Source organism: Dryas octopetala, chromosome 1, assembly GCF_963921425.1.
Source record: "Dryas octopetala chromosome 1, drDryOcto1.1, whole genome shotgun sequence".
In the NCBI taxonomy this organism is placed as follows: Eukaryota; Viridiplantae; Streptophyta; class Magnoliopsida; order Rosales; family Rosaceae; genus Dryas; species Dryas octopetala.
The window spans coordinates 3,305,959-3,330,430 of NC_141366.1; the positions used below are offsets into that span (position 1 = coordinate 3,305,959).

Consider the following 24,472-nt stretch of genomic DNA (forward strand, 5'->3'; position numbering starts at 1 on the left):
GAAAGTCAAAAAGATGCAGTTAAATAGTGTTTTTCTCCTTTAATTTCTTTTAGGTGTTCAATTTTGAATTGTGTGGGGGTGGCCAGGCCCAGTCGCATAACATATGTTTCTAGACGTTGAGTTGGGAACTTGGGATCAATGTCAAAGAGGTTGGCAGCTGTGACTGACCTTCCTGTGAATTTCATTGTATATAATGCTTCCAAGCCTTCAACGTTTTCTCAATTTAAACCCATCATCAGATCATCTCTACCCTCTTCCCAGTACCCAACTCCTCCCTCATTCTATCCTTGCATCTCTCTGGGTATTTTCTCTTCTCCATATTAATTCTTCTTTTGAAGCTTTAATTTGTAGAGCCACTCAAATGGCATTTCAAAACCAGTATGATCAGCAGGCTCACATGCCAAAATATGAGTGTCTTCTCTTTGGTAAGCCTTTTTCCTTAATTATGATCCTTCTTCAAGTCCTAAACTGCACACATACACACACAAATTGAAGTCCCCATATACATGTATTGCCTTTTAAGTCGCCGTAGCTCATAGCTTGTGTTAGCTTTCAATTAATACATTTTTCTAATGTTCTGTCCCTGCATTTTCACTTGGCTAGCTCATTACCAATAATAACAATAATGATTGCGTTGCAGATCTAGATGATACCCTTTATCCCTTGAGTTCTGGTTTGTCTAAACAATGCACCAAAAATATTGAAGGTATAGCAATTCATCATCCTTCCCATTCAAGAAGATTTCATCATTTTTCTTACTAGAAATATTATTTTGATATTCTTATATATGATCTTTTCTCAGAATACATGGTTCAAAAACTAGGCATGGAGGAAACCAGAGTCACTGAGGTGAATCAAGTATTATACAAGAATTATGGGACATCAATGGCTGGTCTTAAGGTTTAATCACTATGACCCAAGTAGTTGTTTAAAATGTTTCTCTAAAATTATATATTAGAATGCATGATTCCTTTAATTGCTAATATATATAAACCTTTTCTACAATAATTTTTCCTTGTGCAGGCCATTGGTTATAATTTTGACTATGATGACTATCATAGGTACCAAATCTCCTCCTTCCTTTTTCTCTTACGTATATAAATAAACATAGTATATATATATATATATATATGTATACCATGAAGTTATATGCAATCTCACAAATTCCCATTTGACAGTTTTGTTCATGGAAGACTACCCTATGAGGTACTAAGACCTGACCATGTCCTAAGGAGTCTGTTGCTGAGCCTGCCATATAGGAAACTTGTAAGCTGCAATTTGCTTTGCCTCTATATGTATAGGAATATAGTAGGAACAAGTTGATGGTAATTACTAATTAATTGGCTTCAAGCCTTAATTTTCTCTGATGGTGTTTTTGCTTTATGAAACAGATTTTCTCAAATGGGGACAAGGTTCATGTGGCCAAAACTCTTGGCAAGCTTGGATTGAAGGACTGCTTTGAAGGAATTATATGCTTTGAGACTCTGAATCCCATTAACAATGATGAAGACTCAGAGTTGAGAGGCTGCAGAAATTTTTTGGACCATTCTTGTTTATTTGGTGCTGGTTCAGAGATTCCAATGACAACAATTGTTTGCAAACCATTTGCAAATGCATATGAACAAGCCTTTGAGAAAGCCAACATAAACCCTCAAAGAACTGTAAGATAATTGATCTGGCACTTCTAGTTACCCTTCTTAATTTGTTTTGAATTTGCTGTGAACTTTATATCAAGCCAACGGCCTCTCTCAAGTGCATCCCATCATACATGTGGAGAGGTAAACAAATGAAGACAATATGGATGGAGCCACACCCTGCAAGTCAACAAATCAATGAGAATAAGGGTCGAAAGTTTCGAACATACAATCTCAAGAAACAAGAGTTCTAATATCATGTTAGACAACTTATGAACTCCAAAAATTTAAGCATTCAAGGGATCAGTCATCAATGCATATCAAGCCAACGCATTCCTCAATTAATATGACTTAAATATCTTCTTAATTTGTTTATTTTTCCCCCTTTCCTGTGTCTATCCAATTGCTCTAACAGTGAATTATTACTTTTGAAGCTCTTCTTTGATGATAGTATCCGCAATATACAAGGTGGAAAAGATATGGGTCTCCATACTGTATTGGTAAGTCACAAGAGAAAATAATATTTTTCAATACTTGTTAATTAATGCTATAACATATTATCTGACCAAACCGTATAAATGGGTATAAATGTATAGGTGGGCAGTTCCCAGAGAACAACAGGTGTGGATTATGCAATAGAGAGCATCCACAATATCAGAGAAGCACTGCCAGAGCTTTGGGAAGTTGATAATAAGAAGACTGCAGATCAGTACACAAGAAGCTTTTCAGGTAAGCTGGCAATGGAGACAACACTGACTGCCTAGCTAGCTAGCTTCAAAGTCCTTTTGAGTATAGAAAGAACAAGCATATATGCAGACTAGCAATTGACTATGTATCTTTGTCCCCAATAAATGTTATCCCTTTTTATATATTTTTGATGATTAATGACGCACCTTTATAGCAAATAGTAGGAGCAAAAGCCGCGGAAAATGACAATAAAAGTAATATTGAAAGTTAAAGTTACTATAAATATGGGTATATTTAACATTAGAGGAAATTACAGATTTAGTCCAGTTATTTTATACCTAGTTCAATTTTGGTCCACAATCTTTTTTAAGTTCTGTTTTGGTCCACTAAATGTTCCACTTGTTCAATAAAGGTCCATATTTGTTTTCTCAAATTTGGCATACTTTTTATCCTATCAAATCTCACCCAAATTCAGCGAACATATACTTGTTTTAAAGCTATATATTTCTTCTTTACAACCATATAAAAATCATTCAAATTGGAGTTCTAAAACTCAAGATAATTGACCCCAAACTAGGGTACCCGAAACTGCCAATTTTTCAAACTTCACCCAATCTCAATTCTTTTAGATTATAATACTCCAAATTTGTTTTTATGACTAAGAAATGATGAAATATAACTTATAGTTCAATTATAATTGAAGAAAACACAACCCAAAGGATTTAAAGTCACAAATCTGGACCTTTATTGAACAAATGAAACAATTAGTGGACCAAAACAGAACTTAAAAAAGATTATGGACCAAAATTGAACTAGGTATAAAATAAGTGGACCAAATCTGTAATTTCCTCTTTAACATTACTCTATAAATAAATGAGTTTCACTCCATCAATTGCGATTTGCGACTTGCGAATTAAAAATTAGAATAATAATTAATGAGCCTATTATATTTTTTGAAATAACAGTAATTAACATAGTCTAGGAACTAGAGTGGGACGCGGGAGCACAAATGGGAATATGTCTAAAATCAAGCAAAAGTCTTTTAGCTACTTACTTTGTTCTCATTCAAAAAAATATATATCCAAATTTTAGTCATTCACGGTATAAAAAAAAGGTAATTATTAAATTTCAATAACTTTTTAATTTAAGTATCGAAATTAAATAACATTTTAAATTAGGTACTAGTTGAAAAATCAAATAAAATAATAAAGTAAAAGGTATTAGAATTTACAAATATTACATCACATGCCACTACAATAAAAAAATAAAAATAATATTACATCACAAATATTACATTAATTTATACTATATTGTATTTAAAAAAAAATCAATCTAGTCACAACTTAACTGTGACTATTTTGAGTAAAAGTATTGTTTTGACTTTTATTTATACTATATTATAGTATGATTTCTCTAAAAAAAAAATTCAATTAAGTCACAACTTAATTGTGACTGTCTCACAATTTAGATGTGACTGTCGTTCAATCACAACTAAATTTAAAGTTGTGAATGTCGTACAGTCACAACTAAATGTGAAATTACGACATTCACAACTAAATGTGAAATTGAGACTACATTAACAAATTTTCAAGATAATATAAAAGTCTCAAGGGCAATTTTGTCAAAACCTTATAAATTTTAACTAACATCCATCATATGTGGGGCAAAAGACAAAAATGTCAAATAGAAAAGGCTCAAATTAAAAGGGCCAACATGTTTGTGACCTAATCTAAAAAATTATATTTAAATTTAGTAATTCAATTGAAATATTATATGATCTTTATGTTATACCAAAAAATTATTAAGATTTTATATTTAATCTTAATTTTCTATATAGAAAAACAATTTTTTGTTCACTTACGTAGACTTTGGGACGTGGCTGACGGTGTACGTAGGCCGCATGATTCATGTACCCCACACTCTGAAAAACAATAATAAAATAAGAGTGCTGCTATTTGCACACCCTTTTTTTTCTTTTTGCACACCCTTTTCACCATTTTTCTTACTTCACACCCTCACACTTTCCCCACTATTAAAATTTCTCATATACACACCCCTCTCAATTACCTAAATACCCTAATTCATTAATCTTAACAAATTTCTCTTACACACCCCACTTAATTCATTTAAACAATACATTCCCACAATTTTTTTTTTCTCCCGTACACACCCCCTCCCATTTTTTTTTTCTTCTTCTTCTCCCTACTCGAGCCATCACCTTCTTCCTTCTCTCTCTCTCCGCATGCACCATCACCACGGCACCACCACCTTCTTTTTTCCCCTCTCTCTCTCTCTCTCTCTCTCTCTCTCTCTCTCTCTCTCTCCTCTCGCCCAAGCTGACAGCAAAAACAAATTGGGTGCAGTGGTTCGGCAGACCAGTGCCGAACCCGTCGATTTCGTTCGGCAGGTACCCGTCGAACAAATCTGGTATGTTCGGTGGGCACCTGCCGAACAAAACCAACGGGTTCGGCACTGGTCTGCCGAACCAACTGCTCCTAATTTTTTTTTTCGCAAGATCTTTACAGAGGGACTAGAAGGAAAATGAGGATTTCTAGGACTTTTACTGATCATTTAGGGTAATTCTTTCTTTAAATCGTTTTGGGTTCTTTTTATATTTATGAGATTGCTGCCATTTTTTTTTCTGGGAATTTGGAAATGATGTGTTGACTTTGATTTGAATGATTTGGATCGAGTGGGAAAGGAAACTGATATAAGCAATGTGCATATAAGCATGGAAGTTGTCTTATATGGTTAAAATTGGATCGAATTTCAGGAAATAAACTTGGACTGGTGGATGGGCTGTTTTGGTGGTGGTGGCTGTTTGGCTCGGGTAGGGGGGAGAAGAAGAAGAAGAAAAAAAAAGGGAGGGGTGTGAACCAGAGAAAAAAGAGAAAAAAAGGGAGGGGCTGTGGGGTCTTTTTCTTTGTGTTTATTTTTATTTTTTTAATAGGGGTGTGCAAAAAGAAAAAGAAGGGTGTGCAAATAGCAGCACTCTAAAATAAAATCGAAATCCCTCCTGATAGCGACACTTCTCCAGTTAACGGGGTTTTCGCGAGGCTGTGGCAGACACTCACGTAAAACACGAACGTGTCAGACTCCAATTGGGCCACGTAATGAGGTCAAAATGTGCGTCTCCTCCTCCTCAGATTTTGATCCTCTGCCTTTCGAGGGTGTGCACATGCATGCCTTTTATAAAATCATGCTCGTTCAAAAAATCCAATGGTTAAAACATGGCCACATCAGCTCTTTTATGACAGCAGAGGAATTTAAACCCAATATTAAAAAGACGGGTCTGTCCGTTTCAGTTTACGCTTCTCTTTGCACTTTTCCCTTGCTTATATCTTGTCTCTTTTTTCTCGCTTTCCCTCTACAACGTCGACCATTTGGATCTGGTAACGCTCATTCTCTACTCTTTGATGTTTTTCTAATTTGGGTTGTTTTTTTTTTTTTTTTTGTTAATAACCATGGTTAGTGTTGGAGAGATCAAATATTGGGTTATCTTTTTTGCATTGTAATGTTGCTTTCAATGTCTAGGCTTTTTGGGTTTTCATTGTACTCGGGTTTTGGATGTGGGGGTGTGAAAGCTATTGGGTATATAATAAGAAAAATGTGAGTAATGTTCTTTTTATATTGGGTTCTCTTTCTGGTGATTTGAGGCTTTATTTTTGGATTTGTTGATGGTTTGGGAATGAAAGATTGAAGTTTTTGAGGTTTTTTGACGTTGGTTTTTTTTTTTGGCCATGGTTTGAAGATTGTTTTTTGCTTCCATCAAAATTTTTAGCTTTTAGGATTTTGTGGTTGTAATTGTTTATATGCTCAATGTTTCTTTCAGTTCCTCTACTTTGAAGCCTTCTAGACCAAGATGGAAAATCAGCTTCAGTTGCAGCAATATGAGTATCTTCTATTCGGTAGGCCTTTATTTATACACAGGCTTTGTTGATTTCAAATTTATGGTTCTTGAAGGTGGAAATAACAACTAGTTGTTTTGATTTCCAGATCTAGATGACACCCTCTATCCTCTGAGTAATGGTATTTCTGCACAAATCACTAAGAATATTCAAGGTGATGCATGCTTTATGGCTTTGTTTTTAAAAGCTTTTATGTAAAATGTTCATTGTTTGATATAATGTTCTATGAGTTTTCATTGTAGAATATATGCTTCAAAAGCTTGGCATGAAGGAAAGTGAAGTTCCTGAATTGTGTATTTCGTTATACAAGGAGTATGGGACAACAATGGCTGGTCTTAAGGTATGGTGATTATGGTCGTTTAACCTTTTATACATTGTTTCCAAAAATATTTATCTATAGAATATCTTGATTTTGTGTTTTGCCTTATTTCCAGGCTGTTGGCTATAACTTTGACTATGATGACTTCCATAGGTACCAAATGCTTGAACTTAATCAGTGTCCCCATCATTTATAAAATCATGTCATCTTACTTTCTCACAACAATCATTTTGCAGTTGTGTCCATGGGAGGCTGCCCTACAATATATTTAATCCTGACCCTGTTTTGAGGGCTCTTTTACTTAGTCTGCCTGTTCGAAAAGTAGTAAGTTTCCTTTATAATCATACACTCAAATGTTGCCTTAGAATTGAAAAAAATATATATCAAGGGAAATGTTTTCTTCTCATGATATTTTGGTCAATGTGTGTAGATATTTACAAATTCGGATAAGGCTCATGCAACTACAGTACTCAGAAGGCTTGGAATAGAGGACTGCTTCGAGATGATTATATCCTTTGAGACTCTGAATCCCACCAACAATGGTGATGCTTCTGTTGGTGCAAAGGAAACTGACAGTGATGGATGTATTCGACAACCAAATACTGGTGCTGTACTTCCCAGGACCCCAGTTGTCTGCAAACCATTTGAACATGCATATGAAGAAGCTTTTAAGATAGCAAACATCAATCCTCTAAGAACGGTAAGATCTTTTATTATTTTACTAGGGCAATTGATTTAGCCATAAGTTTTGTTCATTAGGTCTTGCCCTTGGCATTATATAATTAGATTTCGCAGTGATTTCACTTGTTTTTTCCAGTTATTCTTTGATGATAGCATTCGCAATTTGCAAACTGCGAAACAGTTAGGCCTACACACAGTATTGGTAAGTTAATAATACTAAATTAGTGCAAGTGAGATTTTTTCAGTTATTGGAAAATTCTCTATGAATATTGAATACTATCCTCACAATACTACTTATGAAATGGTTGTAGGTGGGCACCTCCAACCGAACTAAAGGTGCCGATTATGCACTAGAGAGCATACATAATATGAAGGAAGCATTGCCAGAACTCTGGGATGCCACTGAGCAGTCTGAAAATGTCAATTATTCACGAGAGATTGCAATTGAGACAAGAGCTTAGCTACTTGTAAGTCATCTGAAAGGTTAATTACCAACATTCATCTTCTTTACATGCAACCATGTATAGAAAGGAAAATAGCTTGTAACAGAGCGCAGAGCAGAGCACCAAATGGCTAATGAATTTCTTTGTTATCACTATTTAACTTTTTCTAAGTAATTGTAGAATTGTATTAGATGTAAGCTTAATTTGGTTATACTTAAGCAACTGATTGTTTGAACTTTGAATCATGCTGGATAGGCCTTTCTTCTTTGGTTATAATAAAACTACTTGCATAATTTCATGTGCATACCAAGTACTTTCCATATGAATTGGGAAGGGAAACACTTTTACCAAAGGTCTTGTGGCGGTTAAAATGTCATGTCACATGTAACACGTCGTTCCACTTTAGGCTGTTTTGAATGTTTTGGTTAATATCAGAATATGTGTCGATGTTTAAGTGGATGATTGCACAACTAAATATCAGAATATGTGTCGATGTTTAAGTGGATGATTGCACAACTAATGTGGTCCGACTTTGAATACCTTTTCTATGCTAAAAACTTTTGCCACTGTAATATCTTTTTTCTGGTATCAGTTTTTACAAATAAGCAATTTGTTGTTCTGCCAACCATAAAAGTGCTTTTGATGGTGTGCTTTTACTACGAAATCATATTTTTGATTACATTAGAGAAAATTAAATTGGGAATTTATCTTAATTTAACCCATGAACTCATTGATTTGTTAGGAATATAATATTATTTGAGACCTTATTCAATAAAAAGGGGGTTGTACATAAATTTGTAAATCCATCATACATTATTGGTATCAAAAGCTTATCCAAAAAAGGAATATAATACTATATAAAGAATTTGGATTGGAATTGTTTTTTAATGAAGGATCCAAATCGTCAGACAATGAGAAGGAATATTTAAAATCATGGGCCCTTATTGGGCCGCATTCGTGACACATAGTTAAGACTTAAAGACCGTATTTCTATAGCATTGGGCCACCAAATCAATTAGTTCACCCACTGCCACCTGCCACCATTCTAAGGCTTAGTTTGAGATTGCTGTGAGAAAAAATGGCTGTGAAGTAAAGCAGTTGAGTGTTTGGTAAACTATATTTTCAAAAGTGTTGTGAGTACAAAAAGTAATATGAAGGTGTTTGGTAAATTGTAATGTAAAACTGCTGTGGCTATTTATAATTACTAAAATGAGGGTATTATAGGTAAAATAAAATTTTCATTGTTGCTGTGATTCACTGCAGCTTTCAAAAGCACCTACAAACTTGCTTTCTATTTTTGCTGTGGAGAATTGAGAATTGTGAGGCAAAACACTTTTTCATTTTTTTTACCAAACACCAAAACTGTTGTGGGTGATTGAAAATTGTCATCCACAGCAGCTTTTCGGTCCTTCACAACAATCCCAAACGGGGCCTAAAGGCTTGTTCAGAGACAATTCTCTAAACAATAATGCTATATTTAGCACATTCTTATACCACATTTTCATCTTACGTATTATTACGTTACTAGACATTATTTTTTTTATTTTTTTTATTTTTATCAAGTTTTATATTATTTTTAAATGGAAAAGAGAATGTTGGTGTAATTTCTCAAAATAAGAGGATTTTCGGTGTAGTTTCACTATACCTAAAGATAGGTTTGCATTACTTACTCTACCTAATTTTACTGGCTCAAAGAGTCTATGGTAGCACATAATTTTGAGTCGAAACCAAGCTTGACAGTATGCACTCAGGTACACAATACCCGACGATTCAAGAAAATAAATTATATTCAAGTTATAAATATATGAACAAAGTTCCATGTACTACATAGGACATGGAATGTATGTTTGAATCATCACTTGATACCAACCTTTGGTTCATATGGACATTTACATAATGACAAAAAGCATCATGGATGTGCAGGACACTTTCGGTTTGGAGTCTTTGGACCTTCCAATGCTAAAATTACTTTGACTGCTCATCTCTTAGAAAGGATGGATGGAAGAAATGCCTTCTTTTTTGTTTTTGTTCTTGGATGAAGGATATGCCTAACTTTACCCTTTCAGTGAATACTTCTTCCCCGTGAATGCTTGGAACTTTGGCTCTTCTGCTTTCTGAGAGGGCTCTTCCGCCTTCTGAGAGGGCTCTTTTTTGCTGTTCTTTGGGGCAGCCTGGGATTACAAGTATCAATACAACAGGTAGGCAAACGATGTCAAGTTAATTTTTACAGATAAACATGGGTTACTCATTTAAAATATGAAAAACAAAGAAAAACGAGCATACTTTTGGGGCTTCATTTGGGGGCTGGTTGACATTGGAACCAAACACAAGCTTTCCAGAATGTTGACGTGAAGCAGAAGTTGATGACCTAGAACCCTTAGTTCCATTTTCACTCTCCACTTGATGCTGCTTGAGTATGGGAGAGGAAACTGGTGCCACTGATTGTGCCAAGGGTTTTCCATCCAGTCGTCTTGCTGAACCTGTAAATGGATTGAATTTTGCCATCTTTTCAGGTTGTTCTTCTACTTCTTCATCTGAAAGAAATTTATTTAAGAAAAAAAATCAATGTCATCTGTTAGAAAATTCTATCATCTTATAAGGAACAATGTAACATTTTTTTCTAAATATTTAAACAGAACAGCGTAACAACCTTGTGGTTTCCTTTTTGACGAAGCAGATGGTGCTGATTTTTCAGGTTCCACGTAATCAAGAGGAGGGGCAAAATCAACCTCACAGTCTGTCTCAATTATACTGATTGCAGAGGAGGGTTTTGCTTCAACTATGTCAATGTAATACTTCTTATTGTTATAAGGAACCATGATAGTGTCACCGGAGGTTAAACAAGAGTAGCTCCTCAATGTAGTCTCCAAACTGCAAATGGAAGAAAATTGAGGATATAAATATAAGTAGTTATATCAAGTCCCCTGCAATTACCCAAATGAGGATATCAAAGTGATTAACTCACATGGCTTTGGGGTTTGAGATATCAAGAAAGTCCTTGGTGTGGGGCTGCAACTTCACATATGTTCCCTTTACCAGGCTTTTGTTTTTCACTTGAACAATGTCTCCCTCTTGTAGGAGCATGTTCTCCATCATCTACAAGTAAACCAAAATAACAGTAATGAGTAAGAAGGGCCACCATACATAGAATGCTGCTGCATCTATAAGAAAAAATGTGTACCCAGTATGGTAAATAAATTAGTCCCTCATCAGCAACAAATTCCAAGACCCCACAATGAGTAATTCGACCAGTAGTAGGATTATTAAGTTCAAACAACATAGGGTAGTCGATTTGTAAAGATGCTGGAGAAGAAAAGTTCATATTTAGTTGACATCAACATATATCAAAACAAGCTACATGAATTGAGATCCAATTTGCAACAGAAGGACATATAAGAGAGAATTATCAACTTACCAAGGCGATCAAGTGCTGAGGGGGGCATTATAACTGGAAGGACAGAAATCAAACAAGTAATTAAAAAACTATTGAATGTTATCATGTTCTGTGAAAGAATGTATACATAGAGGATGGCATGGATAGTATAAAATAACTAGTCAGGTGAAGAAACATACTTTTATCACCCTTTTCCAGATGCGGCTGCAAAGATCAAGATTAAGTGGAATCAGTACAAACAATCATGAGGCTAGCCAAAGAATAATATCACTTAAAACTATAAATGTATATATTATATATAATATAACACTGAGTAATCCCAGAACTCAAAATACAGGGAGATATTTGCACACTTTCAACGTAGAGTGTTGTCCACATTTTTGGAGGGCATAGGGGGTGCAAACTTTCAACTTAATTAGTGAAATTTAATATATATTCCAGGTTTGGAACTCAACCTTGTCAATAAATGAGACAGGATAACAACGATAACTCTGCTCGAAGGCTGAAATGCGATAGTCTTCATAAGCCTGTGACATTAAAATACTCAGATTTATCAGCCGAAAAAAAAAATGAAAACAATCAGATTAATGGATAAAATGTTAAATAGAAGCAACACTCAAATTCGACAAGCTTGGTATAGCAATCTAAGCTCATCAACTGATACCCATCACTGCTTCAAACAGTCAGATGGTCAACTTTTGATTCCAAGTTGTTACCCAATCACATAAACATGCTATTCCAAAACTAAAATCTCCTTTATCCTACAAACATGCATTAAATCGTTCCTCTCTATTCCATGATTTGCATTCATGCATCCATATCACCAATCCAGATTATAATCCAAAAGAATTAGAAACTAAAGTGCCAACAAAACCGAGTCCTCAATAAGGAATAGAAGAATGGGTCAATCAACTTACCATATTCACTGGGTCCAAAGAGTTTCCAGTGTCCAAGAGATTACTGATTGTCTGTCAAATAAGCAAACAATGAAAAATAAAAAAAACCCAATTATCAATCTGAGATTCTGAATCCAAAGTTTAGAATACCCGTCAAACCATATAAACAAACAAAAAAAACCATGTATACTAAAAAAAAAAGAACAAGGAAAATTAGAAGAAACCCACTATCTGACTACGACCAAAAGCATTGAACATAGGATACCCAGAAAAAAATTGTTAAAAAAGTGACCGTAAATGATGCTGTTAATATAAAGAGTATGGATTTTGATCTAAGAGCTTGGCACCTTTGTGTTTGTGATGGATGATTGAGGTACTGGGTTTCTTGCTGCCTAAGAAGAGCTGGGACTGAGACTCTTGAGCAGAGCAGTGAGAGTGATTTATGTGAGATGGTGGTTCCCAGCTTTTATAGGTTAACAATTTCCTTCCCAGCTATTGGGTTTCCTAGCATTGTTAAGTATATAAAAATTTTAAATTATTTAACTTTTACGTGTCAAAGGCTAAATTGGAATTGGGTGCTGGGTATACCAATCAATTTATTGGGTGCTCTTAGAAGCCCCGAATCGGCTAATCCTATTCCTAGACTTATGCAGCTCAAATCTAATCCATAAAATGGGATATATGCCTTCAAAAAATTAATCAATGCACCAATTACCCACAAGTCACAAGACTCACAACACCCATACAAGAATTTTAAAATATAACATTTACTAATTACAGCCAAAGTTTCAAGTTTTCAACACTAGATTTAAAAAAAATGAAAATTTAAGGGTGCATATAGAACCCCAGCAAACTTTGGTAGGCTGATCGACTGAGGCCTGGCCCAAAGGAAGCCCATCACTAATGAGGGACAAATTTGTCTTTTCCTCAAAAGAAACCCTCGGTTCCTCTTCACTTTGTTTCCTCCTGTATCTGCAGAAGAAGGCGCTTCCTTCCTTCACGGCGAGACAGAGTCTCCGGAGAGAAATAAAGCTCGAAGTTCTGACATTCAGCTCTCAATTGGCTTTCAGAGAAAAACCCAGAAGATAAAATGGCAAAGCGAGAGCTTCTTTCCAGCACTCTGAGGAACTTAAAGGTAAAAAATAAGAGAAAACAGCTGCACGAAACCTACTCTTTTTCTTTTTCTTTTTCCTTGTTTTCAATTAATGGTCTATGTTAGTTTATATTTGAAGCCTTTTCTGATAAACCCACTTGAAATTTGATCCGGGTCATGCTTAAATTCGTCTGGGCGTTCAAGTTTGAATATTCTTAAATTTATGATGTACACATAATTACTTTTTTTTTTTTTGGGTTATTACCTTAGTTCATGCAAAGGGCAACTCAGAAAGAAGAGGTGGTGAAGAAAGAAGAAGATGTCAAACCTGATGGGGGTTTTACTTTCCCTGCTACCCAAACAAGGAAGTGGTAGTTTTTCTATCTTCTTATTTCTTGCTATAATAGTTTCCAAGTATCTGAGCTGTTTTGCTTCTTGGGTTATTATTTTTCAATTTTTAACTTAAGGTTCACTATGGATTATTAAACGTTCATTGTGTGTGTGTATACATATATGTATTTGTTCTGGCTGGATTGTGATTGATGATTTCTTAGGAGAATCAGTTTATAACACCTAACTTTAAGCTATTATGCAAAGTAGATGTCCTTATGCCTCAATTAAGATAACTCCGTGGATTGAACCAGAGATGATTGCTACTACCTGCTATAGTTATTCATCAGTTATATTACTCCGTATGCTTTTGTTCAAACTTTACTTGCTTCATGTGTATGTCTGTGTTTATGGATGCAGTGTGGTCATTATGGAAGGTGACCCCCATCCTGGAGCAATTAAAGGACGTATGTCGTTTCAAAGTTTCAATCCATCGATTGATGTGAGTACAAGGTTCACGGACCTTAAAATTACCAATGACTATTAACCTCCTGTGTGCTTCTTGATTGGCTTTTCTTCACCTCACATCAACGCCCTTTTATGGTAGAAACTGAATGAAGCAGCAGCAGCAAACCTTTCTCGGCCAGCAGCTCCTGCCACTTCTTCTGGAATTCAAAGTGGAAAAGTATCATATAGGTGGGTGATTTGACATTTCAAATTACATTAAATCATTCTATTCTCTGTGAATGAAATAATTTTTTTTTTTTTTTCCAATGGGTTAAGGAGACTGTAAACAAAAAATTATGTTTGCAAAATTTGTTACAAACTTTGGCTTCTGCTCGTCTATCTTCTTTCTCCTCTTTGAATGTTCACAGAGAAAATGGGTCCTCAATGGACGAAGCAGAGTGCTCAAATATTGATAAATCAAACTGTGAGCCTAATGGAGATCAGAAAAGAAAACAGTCTGAAGTAGTGTCTGAAACGCAATATCCGAATAAATCCCCCAAAACTGGTCAAGGTGATCAGCTGTCATCACCAAATAAAAGTAAAGGCTCCTTCAAGAAACCAAAGGGTGAAAAGCTGGACTGGAATATTCTTAGACCGTCAAAGAGTCAAAACAAAAGAGGTTGAGCATAACTAGGTGATTAAATGCACTTTATTTTTGAACTGCATTCAGGTCCTATAATTTGTATATGTAATCTTGTTGTCAAATTATTAATCCTCAGTTTTGACAACAGCTATTCAAATTTGTTAAGTTTTAAAGGTGAACTTGTTTGTCTCTTTCCACCCACAAATTTCTATCCTGATCAGACTTTTAAACATAATGAAGATTTCATGCTCCAAGCAGTGGTTATGGATTTGTTTCTGTTTAATTTTTTATAGACCAGCTAGTGATGCTACAGTAATGAAGATGCATGAAATTTATGGTTATTTGTCACCCATTATTGCTTAAAGCTACTTGTGCCTAATTTCTTCCACGAATCTGAAACTTAAATGCTTAAAAATCTGTATAGTTGTACTATTATTGCATTATTTATTACTATCTAGTTTAGAACACATTGATTGTGTTATCATGAGCTGCATTTTTGGCACTTATGTTGCTTTGAACATCACAACCTGGCCTAAATTCTGAGCAATAGGTTTTTTTCTAATGATAATATTGGATATCAACTTCTCTTTGATTCCCAAAGAGACCACCGGTGTATGTGCTTTTCTGGATTTTGTGATAAACCTAAGGAATTTTTTTATTTTTTTTTTTAAGGCCTGTTAGTAAATATGCAGGGCTTACACCTAAGAATAGTGGCTCAGCTCTCTTCAACTGCATCACTGTCTACTATATAGATTATACATTACATTCAACTATTAGTGTTTGGAGTTATGAAAGTTGGTTAGTCTATGATTTATGAGTTGCTGGTACAATTGAGTTTAATCCTCCTGAGTCCCAGTACTTTGGTTAGTAAAAAGGGAAGGATCAGTATATTTTGTAATGTGGTTAAACAATTAGGTTGTCAGGGTTATGAGAGAGGTTATTTCACAGTTTGGATAAGATGCAAGGGAATGCAAGGGTTTTGAGATATTGTGGAGTATGATTTCAGTGATTAGATTACAAGATCTCAGGTTTGTTGTAGTACTCTTGTATCTTGTATTTCTTTATGTTGCCGATTCTCTGTCGTTCGTGCACGCAGGCAAGATTATGTTGAATACCATCATATATTTTGTTCTCTTGTATGTGTAATCTATGCTGTCATTGATCTCTTTGATGAATGCACCCGTACAAAAAGTCAAACCTAGCAGTGGTATCAGAGCGCATGGATCATGGTACAGTAATTAAGACAGGCAAGATGCAACCACATGGTGAAGAGAGTGATAACATGTCTAGAGCATCGACATAGCTCTCAGTAAAGCTGGGTTAGGCTAGACACAAAAGGATAACACAACACAAATGTTATTCAAGCTGTGGAAGTGAGATAACCAATTTTGCATTTGCAGACCCCGGATTGATGAGCAAGTTTAGCATTTGGGAGAGTACATAAGAGATGGTTGGCATCCTTAAAGATGTTTTCAAGGTCATGAGTTCATGGATATGTGTTACATGTATAACAGTCTTCAACAAGTACGGCGTTTGTGAATCTATGGTGTTGGTTGATATGCATGTGGTATTTGTTTTTACTGGCACACTTGTGCAAGATGACTTTATCGGTTTAACACTAATGTCTGCATATGTCCTGAAAAAAGACGAATATGAATTGCTTGAAAGAATTTTGATCCAAAGTGGAGGTTGTTGGATGATGTGATCCAAGTTCTTATTATGACGACCTTATAAAATGTGGTTAATTAGCAAATAGTATTAAGAGACACATCATGACACCAACTAATGAAAAGCAACCCATTGAAAGGAGTTGTCATATTGATTGCAACATAATTGTAGAACCAAAGATGAAAAGTTGAAAACTGTAGGAGGCTTATAGTTGTAATAGTAAAACACGAATCCCCACCAACTGTCAGATTGGACCCAGAAAATGAAAGTGAAAGAGAAGCTTGAAACTTGTCATATGGTAATGAGTGTTGCCTATTGTCATTCTCAAGCAGGTCTCCAGCAAGAAATTGCATGGATTATTCGGCCCTTCCATCCCTGCAAGACCCACATGCCATCCTCGTCCACAACAAAATCTGTATGGTAATCTGACTTCACCATACTCCTAACTATCTTGAGGATCCCTTGTTCTAATGGCAACTGCCTGAACCCAGCTCTTGTGTTTCTAATCTGCCACTGCTTGTACGTCTCAGGCCTTTCAACCCTCATTGAACCCTCACATGCTATCACATTTATTGCTTCCCTACCATATACCTCTTTTTCAAAGTGTAGTCTCTGCTGATCTTCTCGGTCCACAGTCTCCTCAAACATGTTAAACAGCGAAGAGAAATGGAAGAGTGCCTCCCTGAAGCGTGTGTCGAAGAAGGGCGCATTGTAAGTCCCATTAACCACCCCATGGATGAATATGTCTGGCTGAATTCTCCTGATCAACTTCAGAACTGTGTCCCTGGGACTGTTCATCACTGTTTCATCAGGTAGGTTCTTTAACCGGTACAAGCAGTTCACTACAATCAACTCATCCCTGTCAATTTTGATGTCTTCATATTGAATAGTCTCCCAATTCTTTGCTATGGGATTGTACTCAAATGGGACATCAAATCTCTTGCAGTAACTTTCTAGGCGGCGCCCTGTATCTTCAACCCTCTCTGCAGGACGAAAACCGGGTTGGGGAAACTCAATTCCTGTAATGCGAAGCATGGGGGGTCCGCCAGGTCTCTCCGAGAGACGTTGGATGAGGCAAGGCCATTGGTAGCCATAGAGAACACCAAAATCAATTATGTGAAGCCTTGTTGCTTTCGATGCTAGTTTTGCTATTGTTCGATTAGCATATATATTTGACACCTTCTGGAAAGGGCATGCTGTAATGTAAGTCTGGTAAGCTTTCAACATAGCAGCAGCTGACATCTCATTACTGGGAAGGGACTTGTACAAGGGAATTCCTGCACCCAAGCGCAGTTCAAGGCCATTGGCTAAGTAATGAGCTAACCTTTGGGTTCCATCGCCATAGGGAGAAGAGTGCTGTCTTATCTGCTTGAGCTGTTCATTTGCAGTCCTTCTGTCATTGCTTGTCACAGATTGTGCACACTGAGTTAGCAGTGTCCATAAATCCACTGCTCCTGTATTGCCATCCGGTTTCTTCTGGCGTGTTTTTTTTCCTTTGGATCCTCTTGCCTTCCCACGCTGCAACTTCCCGCTTCCCCCTTTATGCTCACTTTCCTCAAGAGAACATGATTGAGATTCTTGTTTTTCACCCTGACAGAGTAGTACCTTGTCAAACATCTCTAGTGGTTCAGATTCATCAGCATAAACCGCGGAATGCTTGTTGCTTCTTCCTTCATCTAGATTATCACCATCCTCTCGCTGATGACGTTGCTTGCTCCTTGATTCATTTGTTGAGTTACTCCCATTTTTGATTGGATTGACACTCACATCCTTAGCCAGTTCTTTCCGCTCTCTAGGAAATGATGAGTCGCTTTCAAGATCTTTGATTTCACCCTTATCATTTGAAAGAAAAGGATTTGGAATCAAAAGGGTATCCACAGGAGATTCAGTAGCAGAACTTTGGACATGAGAGGACTCTAAAACATCTTGAGCACAAACCCAACTTGAATCAAACCAGTTGCCAGCTGTTATAGATCCATTACTGCTGTGGTTAGTGGCATCATCTGGGTTCTCAACATTTTGGTAAATGGAAGTAAAAGGTTGACAGGTTGAAGAAGGGTACTCCTGATCTAGGACATCATATAAGGATTTTTCAGCAGCTTGGAGGGTCAAACAGTCCTGCAACATGCAGGGCTTGTTCTCCAACTCTTCTTCCATAAGCATCTCACTTATGTATTTGAGAATAGCATTGGAATGGTCACTGCAGTCTGGAGAATCCCCCTCTGAGCTCAAGCCCGACGATGGAGATAAATCACAAGGAGGGTCTGGATTGGCTGGAAAGAAACTGGGATCAGTGAATTCATGGTTGGCTTCAAATCCATTACCAGGATTTTGGTCATATCTGAATTTGTTTATGGAACTGGAAAATTCATTCAGAAGGGTATCCATCAAGGCCACCAATCTGAAAGGATTCAGGAAAAGTCAAACCTTAGAAGAGGTGCAAATGGGGAAACAAGATTCAGGAAGAAATGCACAATACGAATGGTGTGAACATCACCATGAGATTGTGAAGTTAACAAACTGGATAAACAAAATGATTAGAGAAGAAAAGCTTAAGCTGAGTTCTAAGACAGATTATGCAGGGTGCATAAGAAGAATCTCAGTGAATGAGCAAAGTAGGGAAGTGTATGAAAGCTTATATACTCCGATAATGAAGAGAGCTTCAATGAACTGAACCTCTCCTAAAATAGCCGCCAACTTAGAATAAATAGAAGGGCTAAAACTAGTGAAGTTGGACTTCACTGCTCAAAAATTCAAAATCATAAAACTGCATACCTTTTCTTATTTCCACCCCTAAATTTTTGGTATTTCTTTAACTCGGTATGTTGGAGCACAAGAGATTATTTGATAAAAACAAAGATTGGTGATGTTTCTGATGAAGAATACACAGATTGTAATCTGGGATGAAGAATACAATGCATCAATTTAGTTGAGGATGATTAATAAAAAGAAAATATAAAGCATAATTTTAATAGCTCAACTAACATAGTACCAAATATACCCTCAAGTGCGCTTAGCAGTAATGAGTAATCCTACAATAATTGGATTAGTATGTGGATCAGTATAAAGATGATTGCTTCTATTTTATAATAACAGTGCAATCTTACCCCAGTTCCTTTTGCTTTCATAAATTGTCACCACTGGAAGGAAAGGTTTAATTTGATTGGAGAAATCTGGTTCCCCTGTTGTTTATTACTAAATGAATCAATAATGTAGTCTATCAAAGATGAGCATATACTTATAATAAGCAATAAGCAAGAAGAATCTTGGAGTGTGTAATAAGATATTTTTTTCTTTCTTTGGGGACCCAAAACACAGCTTAGAGGACCAGATCCATCCGTATGTGAAGTAAAAATGGAAAGGGGACCAAAGATTGAATGAGATATTTATCATCTTGTTGAAAAGAGTGTAAGGACTTGTTTCGAAATATTTATGGAGAAAGGCTTGTTTGAGAGTATCTCTTTTATAAAGTATTTATCTCTTTCATATACATGATGTACGAAAAAATAGACATATAAAATATATATACTTATTATATGAAAGTTTTACTCAAAATTTAAGGATATTTATTATGAGACCCCGAACAAGTTACATATAACACCAGTATGATTACAATTATAATACTTTGTGGTTACTAAACACAAAAATTTGTGCACTTTGTGCATTATCAAGGAAAAACAAAACCCCCTGAAAATGGTGCAGTGGGGCGGCTGCCTTTTAACTGCAGTGAATGATATTAATAAATTCAAACTGTTCAATCATAGAGGAGGACAATAAAATTAAGGGCATCAATTTGTCCGACATTTTATTATAATGGGTCAGATTCATGCATCTGAATTGATATTTATCTATGAACTTTAGTATGTCATTTATTTTTCCACCAATACAATCCTTTGTACTTCCTAGACAAAGATTTGATTGTTTCTCTGTCTGCTTTGACTTATCTATCAAAGTTACGTGCGTGGCACACAAAATGATTTCATTCGTTGCACTTGCATCTTTAGGCTGCCCTTTTTATTTTGACTTTATTAGCACAAATGTTTTTGAAAATAACTTTCATTCTCATTTTGTCCGTTTAAAGTTTAATCTTCTCATTTTGTTCTCTAAATTTTATAAATTCTTTCAGAAAGTCATATTCTGTCAAATCCATTAATAACTCTGTCAAAAAAGCTGAGATGTCGCTCATTCACATGAGCGATACATCAAATTTTTTAACGGAAACATTGACGAACTTGACGGAATATAGAATTTGTAAAATTTGGAAAGCAAAGTGAAAAAATAAAACTTTAAAAGGGTAAAATAAGAACAAAAAGTACTTTCAAGAGCTATTTGCACAAATATGCCTTTTATTTTCGTTTTCATTTGCTTTTCTGTTTCCAAGTTGAATGTGTGTTTGAAGTTTATTCATTAAGTTCACTGCATCGTTTCTTTGATTTCAAGTTCATCGTTTGAATTTTGACTGATTGGTTCAAGTTTACTGTCTACTTCCTATGTAATTATTAAGTTAGAAATTATATGGCCAAGTAACCAGAGGCGGTAGTAGTGAATGTTAGCATGATATACATTGACTCATTTTTTAATTGCTTAAGTTTTTGGATTCAGTGGTTGTCTAACAGAGGTTTCCTGGCTAAATTCATTTGGCTGCATTTTGATTATCCAAGCGTGTCATCCTCAAGAATCTGATATGAAGTAGTGCTTTGTTCAAGCTTGGTGGAAAATATTACAAATCCATGAACTCATTAAACCATGACCACAACAGTACACACAACTTTGTCCCTAGATGAAAGATTACAAGAAAAATTCAAGAACAAAGAGAATACAGATTGCAATACATGAATATATACATGACCCAGCAATTAGGTGAAACTCCTAGGCAGGTTTCCAAAATGAAAGAGCCACGAGGACTCTTCCTTTCCATCCCTGCAGCATCCACTGCCCATCTTCATCAATTCTAAAATCATTATGATAACCCATCACCTTCAGCATGGTCTTCGCTTTCTTCAAGAGCTTCTGGTCTATTGGGAGCTGCTTGAACCCAGCCCTCAGATTCCTGACCTGCCACTGCTTGTATGTCTCGGGCCTTTCAACTCTTTCCAGTCCCTCGCACGCTATGACATTCATTATGTCTCTACCATGTATTGCTTTTTCAAACATCAGCCGATGTTCATCTTCGCGAGGAACAGTGGCCTCAAACATATCAAAGATTGCTGAGAAATGGAAGAGTGCCTCTCTGAACCGTGTGACAAAGAAGGGTGCATTGTATGTCCCATTGACAACACCATGAATGAACAGGTCTGGGTTAATTTTCTTGATCAACTTTAGGACAGCATCTCTTGGACTGTTCACCATCACTGTCTCATCAGGTATGTGCTTTAACCGGTGCATGCAATTAACCACAATCAGCTCATTCCTGTCAATTTTAAGATCCTCAAATGGGATAGTTTCCCATTTCTGAGCAATGACATTGTACTCAAATGGGACATTAAATCTTGTACAATATTTTTCTAAACGACGCCCGGTCTCTTCAACCCTTTCTGTAGGCCGAAAACCTGGTTGGGGAAGCTCAATTGCTGTGATACGAAGCCTAGGAGGCCCACCTTTTCTCTCAGAGAGACGTTGAATAAGGCAGGGCCATTGGAAACCATAGGAAATACCAAAATCAATAATGTGAAGCCTTGTTGATTTTTCTGCTAGTTGCATAATTGTTCTGTTGGCAACGAAGTGTGACATCTTCTTGAAAGGGCATGCTGTAATAAATACCTGGTAAGCTTTTAAGATATCAGCAGCTGATGTCTGCATACTTACAAGAGGCGAATATGAAGGGGTTTTAGTGCCAGCCAAGCGTGCCTCTAGGCCATCAGCAAAGTAATGAGCTAATCTTTGGGTTGCATCACCATAGGGGGTAGAGTGCTGCCTTATCTGCTTGAGTAGCTCACCTGCATTTCGTTGGTCATAGCTTGCCACAGCTTGTGAACATTGTGTAAGCAGTGTGGCCAAATCTACTATTTCCCTGTTGTTATTTTGTTTCTTTGAAGGCGTTGTTTTAGACCCTTTTGATTGCTTGTTACGCTGCAACTTCCTGCTTACCTCAGTTTTCAAAGATTCAGGATCAGAACAAAACTCAGACTCATGATGCTGACACTGACAGAGTAACACCTTATCAAACATGTCTTGTGGCTCAGAGTCGTCAGCGGAAGCAGCTGACTGCTTGTTGCTTCTCCCTTCTTCTGAATAATGACCATCCTCCCTTTGATGGTTTTTCTTTCCCTTCGATGATCTATTTTCTGAGTTGTAGCCATCATTCTCAGGCTCAGATGCCAAATTCCTCATCAGTGTGTTAGGACCAGGAGGCATTAATTTGTACTTCTCCAGGCCAATGATTTCAAAATTTCCATATGGAAGGAACTTGCTTGCTTCCCTTGCCCCTCCAAAATGCCCAAGACTTTGCATCTCAGAAATAAAATCTGAAACCAAAAGGGTATCTGATGGAGACTCAACAAGAGAAGATTGGACAAGAGAGGTCTCTGAAGAATCCCAAACTAAGTCTGTCTTAGCAGCAATAGAGCCATTACTGCTATGAAAACTCTGTGTGGAATCATCATCTGAGGTCTCAAAGCTTTGGGACAGAAGGGGCTGGTTGGGTAAAGGAGGATCCTTCTGATTAAGGACATCATAGAAGGATTTTTCAGCAGCTTGGAGGGTCAAACAGTCCTGCAACATGCAGGGCTTACCCTCCAGATCTTCTTCCAGAAGAATATCACTTATGTACTTGAGCACAGGTTGATTGCAGTCACTAATGTCAAAAGAATCTCCATCTGAACCTGAGCTCAAAGATGTACTTGAATCACTAGGATGGTCTAAGTTGGCTTGATTGGTGTATTCATGGTTTACTTGGAACCCATTTACAAGATTTTGATTAGAACAGGATGAATTTGAGCCATGGCCAAAATTAAATCCTTCCATGGGAACAGAAAATCTTCCAAGAAGGAAATCCATAAAAAGAAGCCTTTGGAATTGATGACCAAGATGCTTTGTGAAAAAAGAAAGTGAAATAAATATTTGAATATCTGAATCTTATCTTATAATTGACCCATCAAATAAGAGCTGGTACCAATTGGGCAAGTGAGAAATACCCCGGAAGAGAAAAGCAAGATTCAGATTTGTACAAATCAGCAAACAGGTTATGGACAGGAATAAGATCGAACAAACAAACAAAAAATGAATTAAAGCTGAAACTGTTAAAGAATAAATAACTAAGAAATGTTGCAGAGTAGTACCTCACACCTGAAGAAAATCATAATGAACAGGCAGAGTGACTGGAGGCATATATATAACTATAAATCTACAGGGTATCATATGATTTTTTTTCTTTTTTTATTAAAATAGAAGCTGGGGAATTGGAGAATCATCTTCATGGAAATGAAGCTTCTGGGAAGGGTCTTAAAGTAAGACAAGGCTCAGCCGCCACCAAATAATTGTGTAGACCATATTAAGAATAGCCAATCAGTTATGGACATGACACACAGTCTAGAGTCTAGACTCAAGGGGACCACAAACATACAGATGAACAGCACACGGAGGCAAACAGACAATGTTCCTAATTCCATGTGTAATGATCATTAATTTTCTTGGGTTCCCATTGTAGTTATTGTACAATGTACTTGTCTATTCAAATTTTTGTAAAGATTGAAGATTGAACGTTTTCTGACCAAAAAAAAAAAAAAAGAGAAGATTGACCATGTTAATTTTTAAGCTAACAAAAGAATAAAAGTTGATCATATCCAATACCAAAAAGAAAAAAAAAAATTATTAGCATTATCAACTCATGAAACTAAGGACTCGTTTGGCACTATTTTTTAGAAGTGCTTATAAATTTATAATCAGTAGCGCTTTTGTTGAAAGCGCTTCTTCTACTCATAAACACATACAAATTTTTATAAAAAGTTCAAGTATTTCATATAAAAGTACTTGAAAGTACTTCTTGAGGAAACACTTGATAGGTGTTTCTCAAAAAATCACTTAAAAACGCTTTTAAAACCCAAAAGTAATTTTATTTATTTTTGTCAAACATAACCAAAAGAGTTTTTACTAATTTAAAAATATTTTTACCAATTCTAAAAACAATATCAAACGGACCCATTAGGTAAAGTAAAACATCACCATAACTCTTCTCTTTGCACTGTTTGATTTTTTTCTTCCTCAAGAATATTGAATCATTGACAAGTCCATTGTAATATAATTACCAAACATATATATGAGCCTGAACTCTTAATCTTAAGTAATCGTAGTAGGTTTATCTTTATATCAATAGATCTTTTTTCTTTTTGGA

At 36.1% G+C, this 24,472-nt stretch overlaps 5 protein-coding genes and 1 pseudogene across 6 annotated transcripts; 3 read left to right on the forward strand and 3 right to left on the reverse strand.

Moving 5' to 3' along the window:
* Window positions 1–244: 244 nt before the first annotated feature.
* Window positions 245–2,482, forward strand: LOC147296525 (uncharacterized protein C24B11.05-like). The gene is made up of 8 exons (XM_086241764.1): window positions 245–425; window positions 641–706; window positions 803–900; window positions 1,024–1,061; window positions 1,179–1,266; window positions 1,392–1,661; window positions 2,069–2,134; window positions 2,231–2,482. Exons 1-8 carry the CDS (start codon window positions 362–364, stop codon window positions 2,396–2,398), a joined length of 858 nt encoding a protein of 285 aa, XP_086097890.1. The 5' UTR covers window positions 245–361; the 3' UTR covers window positions 2,399–2,482.
* Window positions 2,483–5,625: 3,143 nt separating this feature from the next.
* LOC147296526 (Haloacid dehalogenase-like hydrolase (HAD) superfamily protein) lies at window positions 5,626–7,998 on the forward strand. The gene is made up of 9 exons (XM_086239375.1): window positions 5,626–5,713; window positions 6,154–6,229; window positions 6,318–6,383; window positions 6,472–6,569; window positions 6,664–6,701; window positions 6,785–6,872; window positions 6,979–7,248; window positions 7,366–7,431; window positions 7,541–7,998. Exons 2-9 carry the CDS (start codon window positions 6,184–6,186, stop codon window positions 7,688–7,690), a joined length of 822 nt encoding a protein of 273 aa, XP_086095501.1. The 5' UTR covers window positions 5,626–5,713; window positions 6,154–6,183; the 3' UTR covers window positions 7,691–7,998.
* A 1,443-nt stretch (window positions 7,999–9,441) lies between these two features.
* On the reverse strand, window positions 9,442–12,447 carry LOC147296527 (ubiquitin fusion degradation protein 1 B-like). 2 transcript variants are annotated; one of them, XM_086242676.1, is made up of 10 exons: window positions 12,310–12,447; window positions 11,984–12,034; window positions 11,522–11,593; window positions 11,246–11,270; window positions 11,088–11,120; window positions 10,854–10,975; window positions 10,638–10,768; window positions 10,323–10,543; window positions 9,956–10,206; window positions 9,442–9,843 (listed from the first exon to the last, which is right to left on the reverse strand). In XM_086242676.1, exons 2-10 carry the CDS (start codon window positions 11,984–11,986, stop codon window positions 9,727–9,729), a joined length of 975 nt encoding a protein of 324 aa, XP_086098802.1. In that variant the 5' UTR covers window positions 11,987–12,034; window positions 12,310–12,447; the 3' UTR covers window positions 9,442–9,726. The 2 variants fall into 2 exon arrangements, with proteins under 2 accessions (XP_086098802.1, XP_086098810.1); XM_086242684.1 differs by having other exon boundaries at window positions 12,228–12,311.
* Window positions 12,448–12,925: 478 nt separating this feature from the next.
* Window positions 12,926–14,758, forward strand: LOC147296528 (scarecrow-like transcription factor 11 (SCL11)). Its single transcript, XM_086229146.1, has 5 exons — window positions 12,926–13,097; window positions 13,326–13,426; window positions 13,806–13,887; window positions 13,993–14,081; window positions 14,261–14,758. Exons 1-5 carry the CDS (start codon window positions 13,053–13,055, stop codon window positions 14,514–14,516), a joined length of 573 nt encoding a protein of 190 aa, XP_086085272.1. The 5' UTR covers window positions 12,926–13,052; the 3' UTR covers window positions 14,517–14,758.
* Window positions 14,759–16,202: 1,444 nt separating this feature from the next.
* LOC147296529 (scarecrow-like protein 14 pseudogene) lies at window positions 16,203–18,802 on the reverse strand (annotated as a pseudogene).
* A 2,048-nt stretch (window positions 18,803–20,850) lies between these two features.
* Window positions 20,851–23,648, reverse strand: LOC147296530 (scarecrow-like protein 30). The gene has a single exon (XM_086240708.1). It carries the CDS (start codon window positions 23,137–23,139, stop codon window positions 21,013–21,015), a length of 2,127 nt encoding a protein of 708 aa, XP_086096834.1. The 5' UTR covers window positions 23,140–23,648; the 3' UTR covers window positions 20,851–21,012.
* Between the last annotated feature and the right edge of the window lie 824 nt (window positions 23,649–24,472).